General features: G+C 34.6%; 1 protein-coding gene across 7 annotated transcripts in view; it reads left to right on the top strand.

Annotated features, from left to right (window-relative positions):
- The window catches only part of LOC145683555 (phospholipid scramblase 2-like), a 120,628-nt gene that overhangs the window by 47,349 nt on the left and 53,698 nt on the right, over positions 1-19,581 (top strand). For all 7 annotated transcript variants that reach the window (XR_014131148.1, XM_081754903.1, XM_081754900.1 and 4 more), the window contains 2 exons: positions 12,049-12,266; positions 17,337-17,501. Coding sequence is in view for 6 of the 7 variants with exons in the window: in XM_081754903.1 (XP_081611029.1) it covers positions 12,049-12,266; positions 17,337-17,501 (383 nt within the window). In the remaining variant the exon portion in view is untranslated. The remainder of the gene's footprint in view (positions 1-12,048; positions 12,267-17,336; positions 17,502-19,581) is intronic.

Below are 19,581 nucleotides of genomic sequence, written 5' to 3'. Positions count from 1 at the left end.
GGACTTTAACCTAATTTACCTTCTTTAACGTATCATTTTTAATCTTAAAATAATCAAATTTTACGTGTTGTTAATATAATTTACGATGAAGTTTTGTTGTAAGATATCGTTATAGGATAAATATGTAATTTCATTCCCTTTCATAGACGGCGAGTATCATAAAATTTGAGTTTATGAGTTCTGTCACCCTCTTCGGTCCCTCTGTAAATTATGGTAAAAATATTCTCATTAATGTAAGATCTTGAATGAGTAAACAGTGTTATAGTATGTTTGTCTCTTACAATAAAGTACCATGAAAGCATATGTAAGACGATGAATGAAACTGGTCTTTACTGAGTTAAATGTCATGATTATATCTTTGGCAATGACAAGTGCACGAAGGCCCTGAGTTCGATTGTTGGTGATAGCGTATAGAGTTTTGATATTAAGTTCCCGTGATATTTCGACTTATGTTCTAGATAGAATTTGTGTTAAGCTCTCCAGTTTAGAGTTGACTGTCATTTTTTATTCAAATATAATGAAAGCATTTCTCTGACATACATACTTTAATGCAGTCGTCTTAAATTTTCCAAAGGTTTGTACATGATTCACCAGACTTATGTGGTTTTCGCAGAGTTTAAGGTCGCCTTAAAATAACTTATTTGTGCATAAGATCATTAGATTGAAAGTAAATAATGTTTCTCTTAATTCTTGTGTGAGATCATTTCACTCGGAGTCTAAACTTATGTCTTAAATGAACCTGGTGTTTCAGCTTAAATTTTCAATTAAAAATATTTTACTCAATAAGTGCAAAAATATTCAATTGAAAGTTTCAAACTAGGCATTTGCAAATATTTATAGTGTGTAAACAATTTTCAAGCTAATTGTTTCCAGATTTCCAGTGCAAGAGAAAAGTTTCATGATACGCCGTTAAACATTATCCGGTTTTCAACTGCTTGATTAATAAAGTATTTAGTTTTCAACTATTTGATTAAAGTAATTACTTTAAACGTTGAATACTGACCACTTTTCAGTCAGTTCAAAAATTTGAAGTAAAAATTTCAAACTGAAGATTTTCACACTGAAAGTTTTAAAGAGATTTTATTTTAATCTAAAACAACCCGAATTTCAATGAGTGTAATAAACATGAAATTAATACTTTCAGAAAGAAAAAAATCAAGCAATTTTTTATCCTAGAACATTTAAATATTTAGTGAGCTCAAAAAAGTTTCAATCGTGAATATCAAATTAGACATTTTTTAACTAAAATGTTTAAATTAAAATATTTTCAAACTACTCGTAAATTCATAACAAGTACATTTGATCAACCTGTAATTATGTGAATTGTTAATAGAATAAGTCGGAAATTTTTAGCCACTATACCACTTGAGATATTAACTAGTTAGTAGGAACAATAAAGTGAAAGCAGATTACTTTAACAGAAAGCGTACACTTCTCCCGAGCAAAACAAAATATTAAGATCAACAGAAATTCAATTAACTATTAACTAACTTTCTATAATTTGTGGAACTTGGAGTTTAAGTACCGCGTACACAAAAGCTCTCCATTGACTTCTCTTCTTAATCAACTGGATCCACTTCCTACTTTGTATTTCTACTTCTCCGAGATCCGTGTTAACATTGTCCTTTCCTCTGGGTCTAGGTTTTCCTAATGGCCGTTTTCCGATTGAATTTCCAGTTGAAACTTTGGAAACGTTCCTAATTTCTTCCATTTTGACTACATGACCTGCCCATCTAAGCCTCCCAGATTTAATGACCCTAACAATGTTTTGGTAAACTTTATAAATTATGCAGTTCCTAATTATGAAGTTTCTGCCATTTCCCATTCCCATTCCTCTTGGGTTCGAATATTCTTTTCAGGATCTTGTTCTCAGATACTTTCAGTTTGTGTTCTTCTATAAAAGAAAGTGACCGTGTTTGCAACCATACAGTACAACAGGTATAATTATGGTTTTATATATTTTAAGCTTCAAATTCCTCGACAGAATTCGCGATGACAAGGGATTTTGAACCAATAATAAAACTAATTATCTGCTTTTAGTGGACATTTAATTTCTTCGTGAATATGGCTTTAGTCTCTAAATATTACTCCTAGATATCTGAAAGTATACACTTTGCACAAAGTGTCATTTGATATTTCAACGCTTCCATAATTTACAATATTACAATCCCGACGAACGTACTTATATTTTTCCTCTTCATTTACTACTAAACCAATGTTCCCGTAAATGTTTAATAAGACCTATGCATTTCTTTCTATTGTAACGATATTTGAATAGAACTATATAGGCAGAGAAAAGAGAGAAAGATTCTTTTTAAAAAGCCTTAGAGATAATTACAATGCAGTTCCGCAGCGCCGTAGTGCCAGGAAATAGAACTACGCTGCCTGCTGGTGGCTAGTTTGGGTACGGGTGTCCATAGCTACTTCCAATGCAATGTGGATTACTTCTAATGTTAGCTGGGAAACATTATGAAGTTAAATACAAGTTACTTGAATACAGAGGTTGTACAGTGTACATTTCGCCAATTTCGACTTACCTAAAAGTTTAGAGGAATCCATGGCTCCAGGTAAGTAAGTGATCGATGTGTTTCCCTTGGTTCCTAACAATAGCCCGAAAACGTAATTTCCACTGTAATAGGCTTCTCTGAAGAACTGGTAGGGGAGTCTTGTCCTATTCCCTTTGCACAGCTTTCCAAAGTCCTTCCACAGTTGTCACACGCCGTTTTCCCAAAGCCTGCTTCAGCAATCCAAATCTACAATAGTCCATAGGACTTGCATCTGGACATTTAACAGCCACATCATTGAAAGATATCACCTGTATATCACTTGCCTCCCCCATCTCCCTGGATAATCGTGAGGTATGTGATAAGGCCTTGTCCCTGTGAATGCCCACCAGATTGGCGTCATTTCCGTACATTGTTGGAATCTCATGCTCGTAAATCGGCCGCATGATCTGCTCCTGAAAATACTGCGAATTTATTTTGCAGTTCTCCGCCACCCTACGAATCTTCCATTTACCTCGGTAACAGTAGCCAGTAACGACCATGAACACTTTTGGAAAGATTCTTTACAGACACGGACCCACCTTCTGAAGTTCTTGGCGCCTTTCTCTCGGTACATGATGGCTCTCGGTTTCCCACAATCGGAAAGGTAAATCAATGCTTCATCGAACGTTACAACGTATATCCACCTTTGTTTTACCAGATGCCGTTCGTACAGCTTCCGGGCGTTACACTTTCGTTCCTTTTGGTGGACATCCGTGACAAGATGGCCGCGAGCTTTCATGAATTTTTCCAGCTTGAATTGATGGTGTAACGTCCGGCTCACAGTCCCTAAAAACACGTCAAGACGATTAGCCATACACCTTTGTGTTGGCGGATTTTGTTGCATTACCATTTTAGGAAGTTTCCTCTGTATGGTGGAGGTGGCCTTGGTGCATTCCCGCTTCCTAGGCAACTTCGTTTGTGATCCAAATGGTGGAGCCTCGTTTGCCTTTGTACTTTTTAACAACATTTTTAATTCCACTTAAACTGATGTTGCAACCATTTTTCTTGCACTGTTTTCTAATGAGAGAAACACTAAAGTGGGTGTCATAAAGAGCCGCAATATAGCCTTCCCAAAACCGGCTTAATTTGGGCGGCATTTTGGTCACGGAGCGGAAACCCACACACTTGGAAACAAATTTAACACAATACTCAGAACAACGGTCCTGTTTTGTGTGTTATTGTCGTCCGCGCTGGAAAACAACTCCGTTCCCAGGAAGCCACTGCACAACACTGCAGGACGCCATGAGCCAGGTCGGGTAAGTCCATTCTGCCCGCGAGAGAGAAGGAACGAAATGGGCCAAACGTAGTCTGAACAACCACTGTACATGGTTCTGTGGGACACAACCGTAAGTTGGGCTAGGATCTTGAATGCAACTTTAGATAACAGGCAATGAATAGTTTTTATTGTGCATTATTCTTTTTGCAAATGTCTTGTCGTTATAACCAAAGTTTTGTGAATTGCACTATAGTTCCGTATTGTTTAAAAAGTCCTTCTGAGTGAATTGGTGATCGGTTGGCCAATTTTGCAAATACGTATGGTCGTTAGATTGACCTTCTCTGATATATCAAATAGGGTTCTCTCTCTGGTTCTCTCAAACGTATTAATTTTTCTGTAAATAAGTCTATGGCTGTAATATATTATATGAAAGATTATTAATTCAAAATTGAAGCACCTGTACAGTACTTGAGGGTTGTAAAAGGAAAGAGCAGTGTTATACTTTAGGTAAGTTACCCATTTATAGACATTGAATATTGTATTTGATAAACAAATTGACTAAAATAGCAAGTCGTTCACTAATAAATATACAGGCATTTAAATTTTGCTATATTGTTTTGCTATATTGTAATATTTATATAATATTTTCAATTTTTGACATATATTAAATTATGGAATCACACACAACCTTTTCTTTCTCATAAAATAAAAATCAGTAAATTCATTTTATTTAGTAACCAGAAATACGATGAGATACATCTATTCGAATCTCTTCCTATTTTGTTTAGCTTTACAAAATCAGAATTGCATTACTTCAATGACTTTCAGTCGATTAACCTTTCTAGTGTATTGAGTGTTGTTCGACCATTTTACTTGTCGCAAATTCACTTTCACACAACGATTCCTCGACTCTTATTCATTAGTACGGGGTACGTTTGCATTATGTTCTCCCATCATTTCCTATCATATTTACATCATCAGCATATGCCATAACCTGATGAATATCATTCGGCTGTAGGCCCCGGCTACTGTCTTTAATTTTCCATATATCGGATTCCAGAACAAAGTTGAATAATAATGACGACAACGTAGCTCTTTGTTTCAGGTTATTTTCAACGTTAAAGTTCGAAAACAAGAATTTTTCTATTCAAACTTTACTGTGGGATTCATTAGAAAACCTTAATTAATCTAACTAACATTTCTAACTTTGTAAGAATGTTGTACGATGTTTTCATCCTAACCGAGTCGTGGAGCTTTTTAAAAACAATAAAGAATTAATATACCTGGGTAATTTATTCCTATTTATTTTCGTGTATCTTTCAAATGGTAAATATTTACCATTCGGCAAAAAATCATTTATTTACTTCAATATGACGTAAAGCGAATAACTATTCTTCTTATCTTTCGTTTTCTTCTCTCATTAGGAAAAGGTAAAATAAATCAAATACCACATATGTTGAGTGCAGTACGATATTTTTTTAAAAAGCTTTATTTTGGTAGTCTTGATATGCTGGTAGTATTGATTTTTTGTGCATGTATAATATAATAGTCCAGATTTTATTCTAGTTAATGATAACAATATAATAATGTCATTTAGAATTTCATAGCTTAACCCCGTGTTAGTTTCTCAGTGGTATGAAGTTTATTCAGTACTTATTGTCTTTGATATAGGAGGCATTATCCAAAATAGATGAAAATTTACATGCAGCATAATGTGTCCTTTGGATACTTAGAGACAAAGTTTCAGGCTTATCGGCTGCATAAGTTAATGTTCTGGTTTGTTTCGTAGGTCAAGGTGAGTGGCGAATTAGAAAATGCACAAATCTCAACAGAGGGGTGTCATTAAGTACCTTGAGAAATATGGATTAACGCTGAAGTAGGTTCGTGAAGGCATGGTGAATGTATTAGATGATGGTGCTCAGACATTCAAAAGCATAAGGAACTGGTCACGTGACTTCGGGAGCAGCATAGAAAACTATGAACATGCATCAACTTCCAGAACCGTCCTTAACAGTACAATTAACGTGGTTCACGACCTGACAATGGCTGACAGACGAGTTAGTGTGCAGAGGTTAACTGAGGTTGCTAGCTTGTCTTACAATCAATTTAGATAATGCCGGTCTTACAATCATCTAGAAAAGTAAAAATTTTTCAGAAAATTAATTGAATTGCTTGGTTATATAATCAATTCACAAGGTATGAATTACTGGGAAAAGAAAATGCAATCTATATAAAAAAAATACCAAGGCCATTGCTTTCACATCTTTAATAATGATTTTTTTGTATCTTGGAGCAAAATTCAAAATATTTAGGGTCTAAAGAATGTATTATTGCCTCAACATTGGCATCTATAAACCAATTAACCTCTAACAAACATAAAGTAGGCAAGACGGATTTTAGGATTATTTAACTGATTCTGTAGAGCAATACCACATTTTTCGGAAATAGAAGAACCCTTATTCCGCTTCGTAAAATACGAGCATCATGGCAATATGGTGATAGCCAAGGGCGTAGTTTTTTTAAAAAACTAAAAGCGCGTATAATAAATAACATCTATCTAAATCATCTCGATTTTGAACATCCATTTTACGTCTAATGTGATGGAGCATTTGTGAGAATTTCCGGAGTTTCATGGCAACCCAACCCCACAAATGTTTATCCTGCGTTAATACATTGTGTTAGTCTTACTCTTAGAAAAGCAGAGAAAGGATATACAATGACGGAGATACAATTACTCGCAATACGATTTGCTCTACAAAAGTTTGCACCATACTTAATGGGAACACATTTCACTGTCTTGACAGATCATAATTCTTAACGACATGTTCATAGGACTTAGGGATATAATACTCGTCTTCTTAGGTGGCCCTTGGAACTACAATCTTTAGATTTTGAAGTAAGACACATCAAAGGAATTCAAAACACTTCTGCAGATACTCTGTTTATAGTACTTAACAACGGACACAAATTATTTTCTGTCAACGCGTTCAAGTTTTACAAGAAGAAATAGCTCAAATCTGTTTACAAGAATTAAAAGAGTAACAACAGAATTTTGGAGAATATGCTAATATTATAAAACATTTCATGTCTAGAAGAATGTACTATCCATGTAACTGAAAGACAATCTACGAAATACAAGATGGAGTACTTCTTATTAACGATATCAAATATATTTCTAGGAGAAAATATGTGTAACACCTACCCTAGTTGTCGTGACCTCTAACCTTTTCACGATAACAGTTATCCATGATACTTCAAAGTGTTTCCTTTGATAAGTAAATCAGTTTTCGGAAATCAATACAAGCACACATTAAAAACTACGTAAACGACTGTGAAGTATACATGTGAATCAAAAACGATTGTCGAACGGTGTATAAGCAGATGTTATCTAACACGTCGAATAAACCACATTCATGTATTTCTGTTGACTCTTATGGTCCATTACCCATTATGGTCCATTACCATTTATTTACTGTTATGGACTTATTTACAAGGTATTTAGTGGCTTATTTTCGAATAGGGCAACTTCATTTGCTAACGTACTTCTGATTCTAAACATCTCCGTTCCACATTGTGGTCCTGTAAAACATCTTCTTGTGACAATGGTAGCCAGTTCCGTTCGAGTGTAGTTTTACAAGCCATGAACAATGCAATAATCAAGGTTCATTTAGTAACTTCATATTACTCAAGCAGTTCTGTCGTTGCATTTTACGACCTGCAGTTTCTTATCTGATTTTTGGGTAGTTTAAAAGCACACACAGAACAGTTCATAAAAAGTTTTCTTTGTTATTGGAAGTTCAACATTCCTTGGATCACTAACATATAACATCTTAAATTTTTCGAAGGCCTCTGTGCCTTTGAAGTACGCACTTAGAAGCTTTTGTCTTACTTTACTGTCCACAACTTGCCCATTGGATATGTTTCTAAAATTCTTTTCTCTGTTCATTTCTTCGAAGAAATCTGAAAAGTCTTGAGCGCAGATATTACACCTTCAACATCTTTGTTTTCTTCTCGATCCGACTCTGTTGAAGGTCATGTTTAGAGTCTGGTTTCCGGGATACTCCATTGACGTCCAACAAACTTGTTACAATTTTGTTTCTTATTGACCTAGTGTCCATTCACCTAGTCCTTGCTGATTCAGAGGTGGCAAACCTGTAATACCAATAAGTCTTGATACTGCGTCAGCGTTCACTGTTTGCTGGAGATCCATGCCACCTGGAACTCGAGAAAAAGATGTTTCAGAGAGTTTTACAGACAGACCACCTTGAGAAACAAACACAGAAATTACGAGGAAAAGTTGAATTGATATTATCTTTCCCCTGAATTAAGTGAGAAAAAACTCTACGCTATGTATGTCTAGGATGCAACAGAAAGAGCCATTCCGGCAGCAAAATCCCGCACTTTCATGAAGATTTTGGTGAAAGATTTTAAACTTCATTTTGGACACTCCAAACTGGATACGTTAAAATGTATGATAAACTTGCTATCGGCATCAATAGTGCAAGGGATGCATATATACAAAAGACAAGTGAGTAAGAAAAGGAACTTCCTTACTGAAAGCTGAAGCCACTCAAACCCAGATGGAACACGATTTTCGTGTTTTAACAGAGAATTTAAAAGTATGGACAATAGCTTTTAATATAGCAAGCACTGCCTACACCACATATATCCACTGATGTTGTTATCTATTTCATTCAACTTTGGACATATAATCTAGAAGTGCATGACGTAAATGGAAGATCTATGCTGTCTGGACAGAAGATATAGCCAGCCGAGGTTCGCTAGATGTAATCTCATATCTAAATTGGCCTATATAAAGAATAATAATGAAGTACTTGAAGGAAGTAGGAAATAAATAGCATGCTCCGGTTTTTGGGCTGCCAAAACAAAAACAAAAATATCATACATTATGGTACCTCTTACCAGGGATTTTTGATGAGATACAACACAATTTTCCGTTACCTGGTCATACTTTCCTATAGTGTGACAGGGATTTTGGAATTATTGAAAAGAAGAAGAGGTCTACAACAGCACTATACACTCCACGTCAGTGGGTTGGCAGTGGGATAGTTTACATCAGTGGGTCGACATTATTGGAGCATCAAAAAGCACCAAACACTTCCAAATAACAGAAATGATGAGAAACATGTTCTCTTTCTTGCTCCTGTTGTTTCACCATTACTCTCGCAAAGAATGTGTTCAAGGTGAACCAGTTTATATACAGAAAGTTCAAAAATTAGATTTACGAAAGAGAAACCTGGTATTGTTCATATCGTGTACTCCTGCTCTGATATAACTAATTGACAAAACAGGCGTGGACAAAGCCCAAGTCTCAAGGAATTGCCTGCTCTGTACTTCAGACTAAAACTTGTCTGCTGCGAAAGTATTTGAAAAATCTTCTCATTTATATTCCACCAGAGTTTTGAGACAACTATGAAGATATTCAGAGTGTTACTACATGTCAAAGAAATTCCGGTTTTCTTTTCAGGTCATCATACCAAAAGAAATCTATACGTAGAAAGCAAAGTAGAAACGCTAGCAGAAGAAGAAAGTGGTGACAATCAATAGTAGTGTCACTATCAGGTCAGGGTCATGCACGCCAAGAACTGTCTGTCGAAGGTGCCATTTTTCTTTCCCACAATTGTGTACGTAATATTTTTGCATATAACCAGACAGCGATTTGTGGATAGTCTGTTATGATCATTTCCTAAGTACTGAAAGCTCAATGTAATGGTCAAAGCAATAAATGTAGGTGCTATATTCCGAAAATTTTGGAGCTCTTTATTTCATAATGCTTTAAATGTAACATATCAGGTTCATGTATGCACCCATAGAATTGTGCTATGAATATCCGCAGCAGCCATGTTGATAACGTCATTACTCTGTAGGTTATGGGTAATCTTAAGCACATAACTAAGTTTATTGTAAACAGGAGTAAATAAAATGTGCGCTATCTCTTGGTCTATATGTATAAGACAAATTAATCGAAAGGTATTCGAATTGTATAATGCAAAACAGGTAGACTTCTAGGTTGTGAAATGTTGACGAACTCAAAGGATTGGTGTCCTTCAAAATACGCAATGGAGAAGTGGTTACAGATAGTCAAATGTTCTGGTCCGCAAAGTGTATTCTCCAAAATACGAGTATATTCGCCTATATATATATTGTAATGGCATTGGTAGAGTCAATAATGGACCGAGATTTATCCCCTTCACCAATTTATTATAAAATTTGAAAAATACAAAAGTCTTTGATATACAAAGAGCAAAATAGTGTATATCTTGTTAATGTCCAAATAAGAGGAGAATAGGTGTTTTGCACGGTACACCTTCTCTCAAGGCAGTCTCCAAGGCACCTGTCGGTTCTGGTGAGTCTTGAAGGATAGCCCCCTCAGCTCAAGGCAGCTTCGCGAGGCTTGGTTGTAGAAAGGGCCCCAGTCCAGTGCGACCTCACGGTGGTATACGTGATTTGATCAGTTGGACGACTGATGCCGGGTCCCTCGGTGCTCCTCCTTTTATTTGCCCTCTTTGGGTCCTTCCGTGAGATCCGTCTTGTTTCGGCGTTCCTCGGTGTCTTTTGTGTCGGCTTCTTGTCTGCTAGGTTGTTTATAATTAATAGCACGTGTTGAGTTGACACGTGCGTCTGTCGTGATGTGGGAATCCTTACAATGTATATTCTAATCTTTTCAAGAAATCTAATCTTTCACTACAACTGTAAAACATCGTAAAATGGATTGTTTGCAATTGATTTTTCTCTACAAGAATTTATCTAGTTATGATGGGTTATTTTAAGTGTTATTCTTACCTTTTCGTAATATCTGCATTTAAACGAACTCCTTATATTGAATTGTACATTCTAATTGAATTTTTGGTTTCGAATATTAATATACACAAATACCAACTTGTAAGCTTGATAAAAAATAGTGTCTATTGCATTATTTTAGTTCCCCAAATAATATATTTATATATATCTCAAGGTATACCTATCTGATTTCAATAATCTCTACATATATGACATTTAAAGCCATATGTACTTTATCTTGTGTGAAAATAAGTAACCTAATAATGTATTAATAGTAATATTACGATAAAAATAAAGAAATATATCACAAATAATTATATGAAGAAATTTTATTGATTTTAAAAGAAATTTCCTTGTAAAACATGAGATCTGATACGTTGTATAAGAATATCATATATTTTAATCGTAACTTAATTTAAATCGATATTATACGAGGATTGATCTAAATATAAATATCATGTAATAATCATTGTAATGTATCTCGTAGTTGAAAGTGGGATCCAGGGTTCTGTACGAAATACTTTACACTAAATGTTGTAATTTCCTTTATTCAAAAGTCATTTGTCCCTAAAAGATAGCTACATAAACTAAATAATCTTATAGAAATACATACTGTGGCCCTATACTAATTTACATTCTAACATTTTCAACTTTAGCAATTTCCAAAATTGAAGAATTGGTACTATGCATTTTTCTTGAAATATAATTGTGTCGTACATTTTACCCATGTCTTTTAAAAATAATGGATATCTATGCTCATTTATAAAGTAATACAATTTCATAAAAGAGGTCGGAGATCTTTCAAATTTAAATTTTTGCTAATAATTTACTCATAAAACGAAACGAAATCCTTCAAAATGAAATTTTACACTTTGACGTTCCGCGCTTATGTTCTTTAGGATAATGAGACAGATGGTTAATGCAAGTGAACAATGATGGAGGAATTAGTGGAATGAGAATCTAGGAGGAAACAGGGGTTCCCGTGAAAACCCACGGACACGACATTGTCACGACAAAGTTACTCGACTGGGAATCGAATCAGGCCTCACGCACCAGAGGGAAGAAGCTGCCACTGAGCAGTTCTGCCCCCATGAAAGTGAACAAGATAATCCAAAAATTAAGGGGTTAATCATATGTACCCTGGACCACAGCCTATGAGTCAGAGATCATGTGTCCAGATTTAAAATCTCGTGTCAATGACGTCATACTACGTTATCATAATTGTGATGATAATTTTAAATATGCTGCCGGGAGTAGCCTTAAGACCATGGAATTTCGTTACGTCATCCCACGTAACCTCAGTGGCGGGCTAATTTTTAATTTTCCGCGAGTCCGTGATCTAAGACCACCCAATCTCTAACAACCAAATCATAAACATTATTTACCAAGCCTCAGCCAATCAGCGTTGATTAACATGAAGCGGAGTCAAAAACTACCTCTATTTTATTAGTTATTACTGCCTAAATTTTGATTTTTCTTTAACAGTTACGGCAGGTTACGAATCACAAAACAGATATAAGATTTTGAACAGACTTGGTCAGCAAGTTTATTATGCCAAAGAGGAATCAGGTGGCTGTTGTCGAAATTGCGTTGGTTCATGTCGTTCACTTGTGATACAAGTTACAGATAGTTTTGAGAATGAAGTCATTCATCTCTACAGACCTGCTAGATGTAACTGTTGTTGTTTCCCTTGTTGTTTGCAGGTGGGTTACATCAGCTTAGAAATTTTAACATAAGATGAAAGCGTAGATTAAATCAACTGTATAAAGTCAACCAGAGAGACAGAGTAACTTCTTAGATCGGTGTATATTGTATATTATAAGGCCGTCTATATTGTAAGGCTTGGTGTCTACAGGAACAAAGCAAGACTAATTCCTTAAATAAAGAACACTTTTTGATGCATCACCCACACCGCAACGTTATTACCATACCCCCTTGACTTTGCTGTTTACACTCTATTAGTACATTTTACCTCCGAGAGATCCTTCGCTCTTACTCATTTCTGACTACATTATTGATGAACATCTTCCGCTCATTTGCCCATCATACCATGCACAGTAGCTACCTTTGTCTACTCACTTGGGTTCCCCCTGTTCTCAACCATCGCCTAGAGATGCCCCTAGGCAGAAGATAGTTTCATTTGTCGGACTAACAAAACCCACGTGTTGTCCTGTGCTTCGCACCTCGTCTCATTCTTCATCCTCATTATAAACATTTCAAAATTTCATTAATCATCTATATTTATTATTCTGTTCTACTTGTATATCCTTATTCAATTTTTCTCTATTGTATTTTATTTTATATTATATATTTTTTCCATGTACGTTCAGTTAATTGTTATAGTTATCACTTGCTATATATATGTATGTTTTTCCTTTCACAATGCTAAGGATCAAAGTTCCTTACGTCCTTTTTGTTAGTTAGTGTAAGACATAATACAAAGTAATTTCAATAAAGCACATAGACCACCAACTGTACCTCGCACCTAAATTCATTTTCGTCACTCACCTCACACAGGGCATAACCCTCTTATAGGTTGCTAGCGGCTTTGGCTAGCCGGTAAAAAAAAATGATGCATCATTACCGAAAAACTGCGAAAATGTAATAGTAAATTTCGTCAGAAGAGCAAGAGTGTGCCAGCAAAATGCAGAGTTGGCAAAAGAAAAAAAAAGACCTTTCAGATTTTCCAAATGTGCATATTTGTGTGATAGTGGTATAGTTATGTTTTTAAAAATAAATTTAAGTAAACTCACACTCATTTCCAGGCATGTTAGTACAGGTACAATCAGAATATGTTTCTCATGGGTGCTCTAATTTCATTACCTGGTGGTCAGATCATTTGGAGTTTGTAAAACACTTGAACAAACGAAACCCAACTTACACCAAACATTTCCTCACAAAGACAGAAACTAATAGCACTGTATCAGATCTTTATGGAAGTAAACTTGTGAGTGGATGACGCACGAAACATTTCTTCATTCTGAGATGAATCTCTATGGTTCGTCGAGTGTTGTTCGATAACCACCGCATAATTAATCTCATTACTACAACGTATGTAATGCAGTACTTCATTATATGCTGTGTGTTCAAAGAAATTAAAACACTGACCACGCATGAATCAGAAAATACTTGAAAGTAGATAGATTTAAAATCTAAAACTACTGAAAGGAAACAAGTTTGTAAATCATTGCCTCCATTGACAGACCTTCTCCAATTCTCCTTATTAACAATCTTTTCCTTTCTGGAAAGGAGAATATCCTGCTTGTCACACTGAATAGGTTTTGAAATTGAAAGTGAAGCATCTGAAAATATTGGACATTGCTAGAATCGAACCCGCGTTTTCCAAATGCTAGAATCGAACCCGCGTTTCATTGTGATAACCGCTAGCCCACAGTGTCACTTTACTTTTCACTGAGACCTTTAGCTAGTAAAAGTGTTTAGTGTAACAATATACACAATATACTAATGCTTTTATAGGACACGTTCCTCATGTGAATGTCACAATGACTTAATCAAGATTTCCTACTTTAAATCAAAACAATACCTTACTCAATGAAGAAAACATTAAGAAACGTTGCTCAAGTTGAAGGCTACCTCACCGTTTTTAACGATGGTATCAAATTACTTTACAGTACCGCATCTTCTAATTTCCAAAGAAGAAAATTAGCGGACATTATTTTCTCATTCTTTTAATTGTCTCAACACATTTAGAAAAAGAAAGTTCTATGTTTACTTTCTATATCAAATGGTTTATTTTCTTAGCTTTATATGAGAAGTCTGTAGTGTAATGGGAAAACAGGAGAGACTCGGGTTCGGGTTCCTTTATTTTTATCCTCATTGGAATGTATTATTTACGTAATTGGTATTGTAATCCCATTATCCCTGTATTATTATTATTATTATTATTATTATTATTATTATTATTATTATTATTATTATTATTATTATTATTATTATTATTAACGATAATTTATACCGTATTAAGAAATAAATTATCCTATCAAAAATATTTCAGTTAAGAAATGCTCAGGCTCGCCAATCTTTCACATTTTAAACGTTATCTCATGTAGAGCCAAGTATATTCCTCCTACACGAACTCTAATACGTTCAGTTTAATTTCAATACGAATCTCTTCATCTTAGTGTAAGAAAATTTCATTATTTAGCTGTCAAGAAACACTGACGTTTTTAAATCTTACGATCCTATTTGAATTTATGTCCGTTATATTAATAGACATAATTGTATTTCTGCATTCACCTTCACTTCTTATATACGTAAATAATTGTTGCAATCTGTTATTTATTATGTGTATGTAATATGGACTTCAATAATAAATATTGTTAAAGACAGTGAACTCCAGCTTCAGGCTGCGTATTGGTCAAGTTACAAAGCACAGAGGTAAAGGTTTTTAATAATCTAAGAAAGAATATGTTAGCGTTGACAAGGAACAAAATTGGTTCTGCACAAGATATCTATATAATATTTTAAGAATGAAAATGTCTCAAGACATGGCTATTTCTTTTACATGAAATTTGTAATAGCTTTCATGTTGTTTGTAATTTTTCATTTTTTGATTATTTTTGTTGTAGAATCTGTGAGGTGTTCAGGAAGGGCAATATCACGTTTTTTTTTTAAATGTTTGTTACTCGCGCGCTATACCAAAACTGGATACTAAATTTTTATCCCCTACCCTAAAGGTGTTAATGATCATAATGGAGTAATTGATAAAAGTAATAATAAAATCTAAAATAACATCATTATTGCAGTAAAACTTATCGCTATCTCTAAGCTTATAGATTACATCTTATCACGAAAACGAAACTAAGATCCAGAACAAAGTTATGAGCGTTCAAAAATACGCCAAATTGCTTCCAAAAAATGTATACTCGTTCGATCACAACTTAGGGGAAACCTGGCATTGAAATGTTTAACGACTTATTCTTGTCTGAAAGGATAATTTTTCACGTATTGATTATTAGCTGTATTTATTATGTAAAATAATGCAATAAAGCATTTCTCTAAATAAAACTATCTCAACTGAAAATTGAACCTGAAATCCGTAGCATGGCAGCCAAATACGCTAATCATTAGATACCAAGCTAATACTGTTCACACTCTTTATCTTTGGTGTAACTTGCATTAGTCTATGGGCCAGACAAGATCTGAGTATAATTTGGGCGCAGCAGATTTCCTTCAAACCATAATTGTATTGGTACCTGAGGACCACGACAAACTGTGATAGCCGTCTCGGAAAGGTAGCTATTCAAGATGGCGCCCGAGTCGATTTATAAAGCTGCCTATATCTCAGCTCGTAATTATCGAATTTTAACGTTCGTTTTTTAAACGATAGCTCATTATATTTGCAACAAGTATCGTCCTCATAATTTTGTCGTATCTTGGACGATACACGAGGAAAATAACAAAAAATGAATTTCGAAGCGCTTTAAGTTTCGTGACAATAAAAGACTTTATGAAAAAATACTTTGAGCAAAAGAAAAGAGACATTATATAGTTTTCGTTTGATGTATTTGTGAACATTCTAACAATGACACAGTCGGAAATAAAGATTTGAATGTTCAAAGATCCGCATTTCCTTTGTAGCGCGGTGCTATCTTAGCTGTGGGAAAAATTATGCGCAAAATCATAACCATCAGCATGAGCATGCCATGCAGGAGCGTGAGAAATTGTTCAAGGTAAAAAAGCCTTATGTTACCAGTTAAAACTCGATAAGATTATTCCAATCCACCCAAGCTGTTTGAAAGAATAAAGATAGGCTTCTTAGTCCATTTATATGTTAACATATACTCAATATTAAATATAATAAAAAAAATACCACCTTCAACACTAATGAAATGCTATAATAGTTTTGCTACTGACTTACTAAAATGTATCTATCTGGTAACGCACTCCACATACTTCTATTGCGCTACAAATAATAGAAAATTAGATATATGTGCCACCCTCGTTCCTGTGCACACTGTTGGCATCTTACTACTGAGAAGAAAATAGAACTCTTCTGTATCAAACTGGTCTCGGTGGATTGATGAAAACTAATGGAATATAAGGTTCCACATATAAATACAATGGGCTTTATGCAGTGTCCTTTTGACGTGTTATTAGTGCCACACTAAAGCCCTTACCACTGCAGGAAACATAGGTTAGTAGAACTCTTTAGTATGGCACGAATCACGCGTCAGAATGACTCTACACAAGACCCAATGGGCGGTATTCAGAGATAATTCATTAATCGAAGGTTAGTCACAGACTAGTTACTAAACATACTAACTTTTTACTAATGAAGGAGCACTTTTTGGTATTCAGAGTCTACTTTTAGTACAACTAAAATGATGATTTGGGCATGATTAACTTATAGAACCCCAAATGCATCGGTGAGTAAAATAAATGTGGCAACTACGGAAAAGTAGATGAGCGCATGCGTAGTCTGTAAAAATTATATTGCATGAATTACGAAATACGAAATAAAAGATTAAACTTTGCTCTAGATTAATTAGTCACATGTGATTAACTTCGTCCAATACTACGTCCTAATCAGAGACTCACAATTTTGATAGCCATCCGTTAGTCAACCACGTAGTAAGGTGCTAATCAGACTTCAAAACGACTCTGCATAAGGCCCAATGTGCTTAAATTAAAATTAAGTTGTAATATTTGTACAAATAAGTTATTTAAATAATCTTGGAATCTTGTTGTGACATTATTTGTAGTGTTTCACTTCACTTGTCCGTATAATAGTATTTCACTGTTTGACACAGGAAATGGAAGTATCAGCACCACCAGGCCAAGTTATAGGGAGAATAAAGAAACAATGGAGTATTTTTGTTCCACGCTTTAGGATAAAGAATGCGGCAGGCGACGATGTATTTAAAGTTAAAGGCCCTTGTGTTACTTTCAACTGTGGTAAAGATATAGATTTTCAGGTAAGCTGCTCCTTGATAACGGTGAAAATTTTGTTCCAAAGAAGTGCGTTTTATTTAACAGTTCAAACATGTTTTACTAGCCAATAAATTAACTTCGGCATCGGCGCTGGTAAAGGAAGTGAAAAACTCCTTTCATATTATAATAAATACAGGCTCTATAGATGTTAAAATACTAATCATAGAAACATACTCGAAACAGGTTCGAACTAGGGATGGACAAAACTGGCTTTTATAAAAACCGGAAACCGGTTTCTACGGAAACCGAAATTTAAAAAAACGATATTTCTGTTTTCTCCAAAACCGGTTTGGTTTTCTAAAAAAAGGTTCAGTTTTCTCTAAAACTCTTTTGAAAAACACACATAACTATTTCTGTGGAAACGGAATTGGTTTCCGGAGAGCAACGAAACACTATTCTATTAGAAAAAATATAGAACCAGTTTTGGAAAAATGAAACCGGTTTCGACGTAAAACTAAACAGGTTTTGAAGAAAACCGAAATCGGACACTGTGAAAGTCCGAACCCGTTTTGGAGAGAACCGAAACCAGTTTTGGGCGAAAAACAGTTTTTGAAAATTAGAAAAAAAAAAAAAAACACTTTCCGTTTTCCTAAAAAACAGAAACCGAAAAATTGATTTTTTGCCCTATGGTCTCAATAAAGGATAAATAATAAATCTTGCGTTATTAGAATTAAATAACAATTTATTTATCATAAAATATCCGCAAATGAAAAATTCAAACAAGAAGAAAACAACAGTTGCTAGTTATGTAAGAGCTTACAGAAAGGGTTAAGGGCTCTAATCTACAAGTGTCAATATAATTACAAAATGATTCTAAAAAGGAATACATAGATATGTTGACAACGAGAACAATCTTATCTCAATACAAATGAAGTGAGACCCTTTTTACGTGTAACTAGAAATCGGATAGTATTTTAGAAATCATAAATTTCCAACTTATGAATTTGCACTACTGGGATCCGAAACATTTAATACAGAAATGCAAATTCTAGCAATATATTTTTCACATGTTTCAACTTAATAATTATACTTTAAACATTCGTTGAATAAAACCACTAAATACTCAAATATTAAACAGAGGTTTAATTAATACTTCCAAGTAATTATAACCACTTGTAGAGCTTTTGATATTACATTTGCACCCTTTACTTGATGTATATTATCACACTAGGATAATAATTGCGTACAAATTAGAAACCGTATGTAAATACACTTGTATGTACTATGTTTTCGTTCGTAGTACGATTTCTCTGCTTGAATTACTATAAAACTCGAATATATTAAGGAAAGTTTCACAGTAGTACCCAATCGTTATAATTGTTTCCAAGTTGATACTGTCAGTTAAGATTCAAAACCTCTTATGACGATCGGTTGTCAGTTATCCTACAGCGAGCTACGAACAAAATTAGTACAAATGATACACCACAAATAGAGCCATTAGTTTGTTACGAACAGCTTTCTTGCGTTTAATTTTCTTGCTTGTTTGAACTTCCTTAACAAGAAATGTAACTTGCTGCACAATTTGAAAATAGGATAGAGTTAAAAACAATACTGAAACAGGAAGAAACCTCTGAATTCTGGTTTCAGTTCGTCAGTGGCCGTTACGGCGAGTGCCTCGTGTTTTGTGTGCTCTGTGAGGACGAGAGTTGAGTGGGCCTTTCTATACATATACACTACACTTACACTCTTTTTTTTCCTTTACACTTTCATACATTCCCTTCTATTTTCAACACATTTTTCCATTCATTTTACACTCCCACTTTTCTCTACCTTTTGCCCTGTCCATTTTGGCCTTCAGCCCTTTTTAACTGTTCGAAGTTCTCTCCCGATTTTGACCTTTACCTTATTGTGTCATACTTCTCTCCTGATTTGACTTTTTCCCCGATTGTGACATTACCTTTTTCACGTACTTTTTACTTTATCATACTTATTACTTTGTACATGTCATATATCTTTCTACTAATCTTATAACTTTTTATAATTTTTCCACTAATCAAATCATTACATTTTACACGTTTAATTACCGTTGTAAATTGCCGATAAGTCTTTTTCAAGACTGTGGCA

The sequence above is a fragment of the Thermobia domestica genome, chromosome 4, assembly GCF_964235325.1.
Source record: "Thermobia domestica chromosome 4, izTheDome1.hap1.1, whole genome shotgun sequence".
Taxonomy (NCBI): Eukaryota; Metazoa; Arthropoda; class Insecta; order Zygentoma; family Lepismatidae; genus Thermobia; species Thermobia domestica.
Note: the sequence above shows the minus strand (reverse complement) of the source record. Positions and strands in the feature narration are given on the sequence as shown.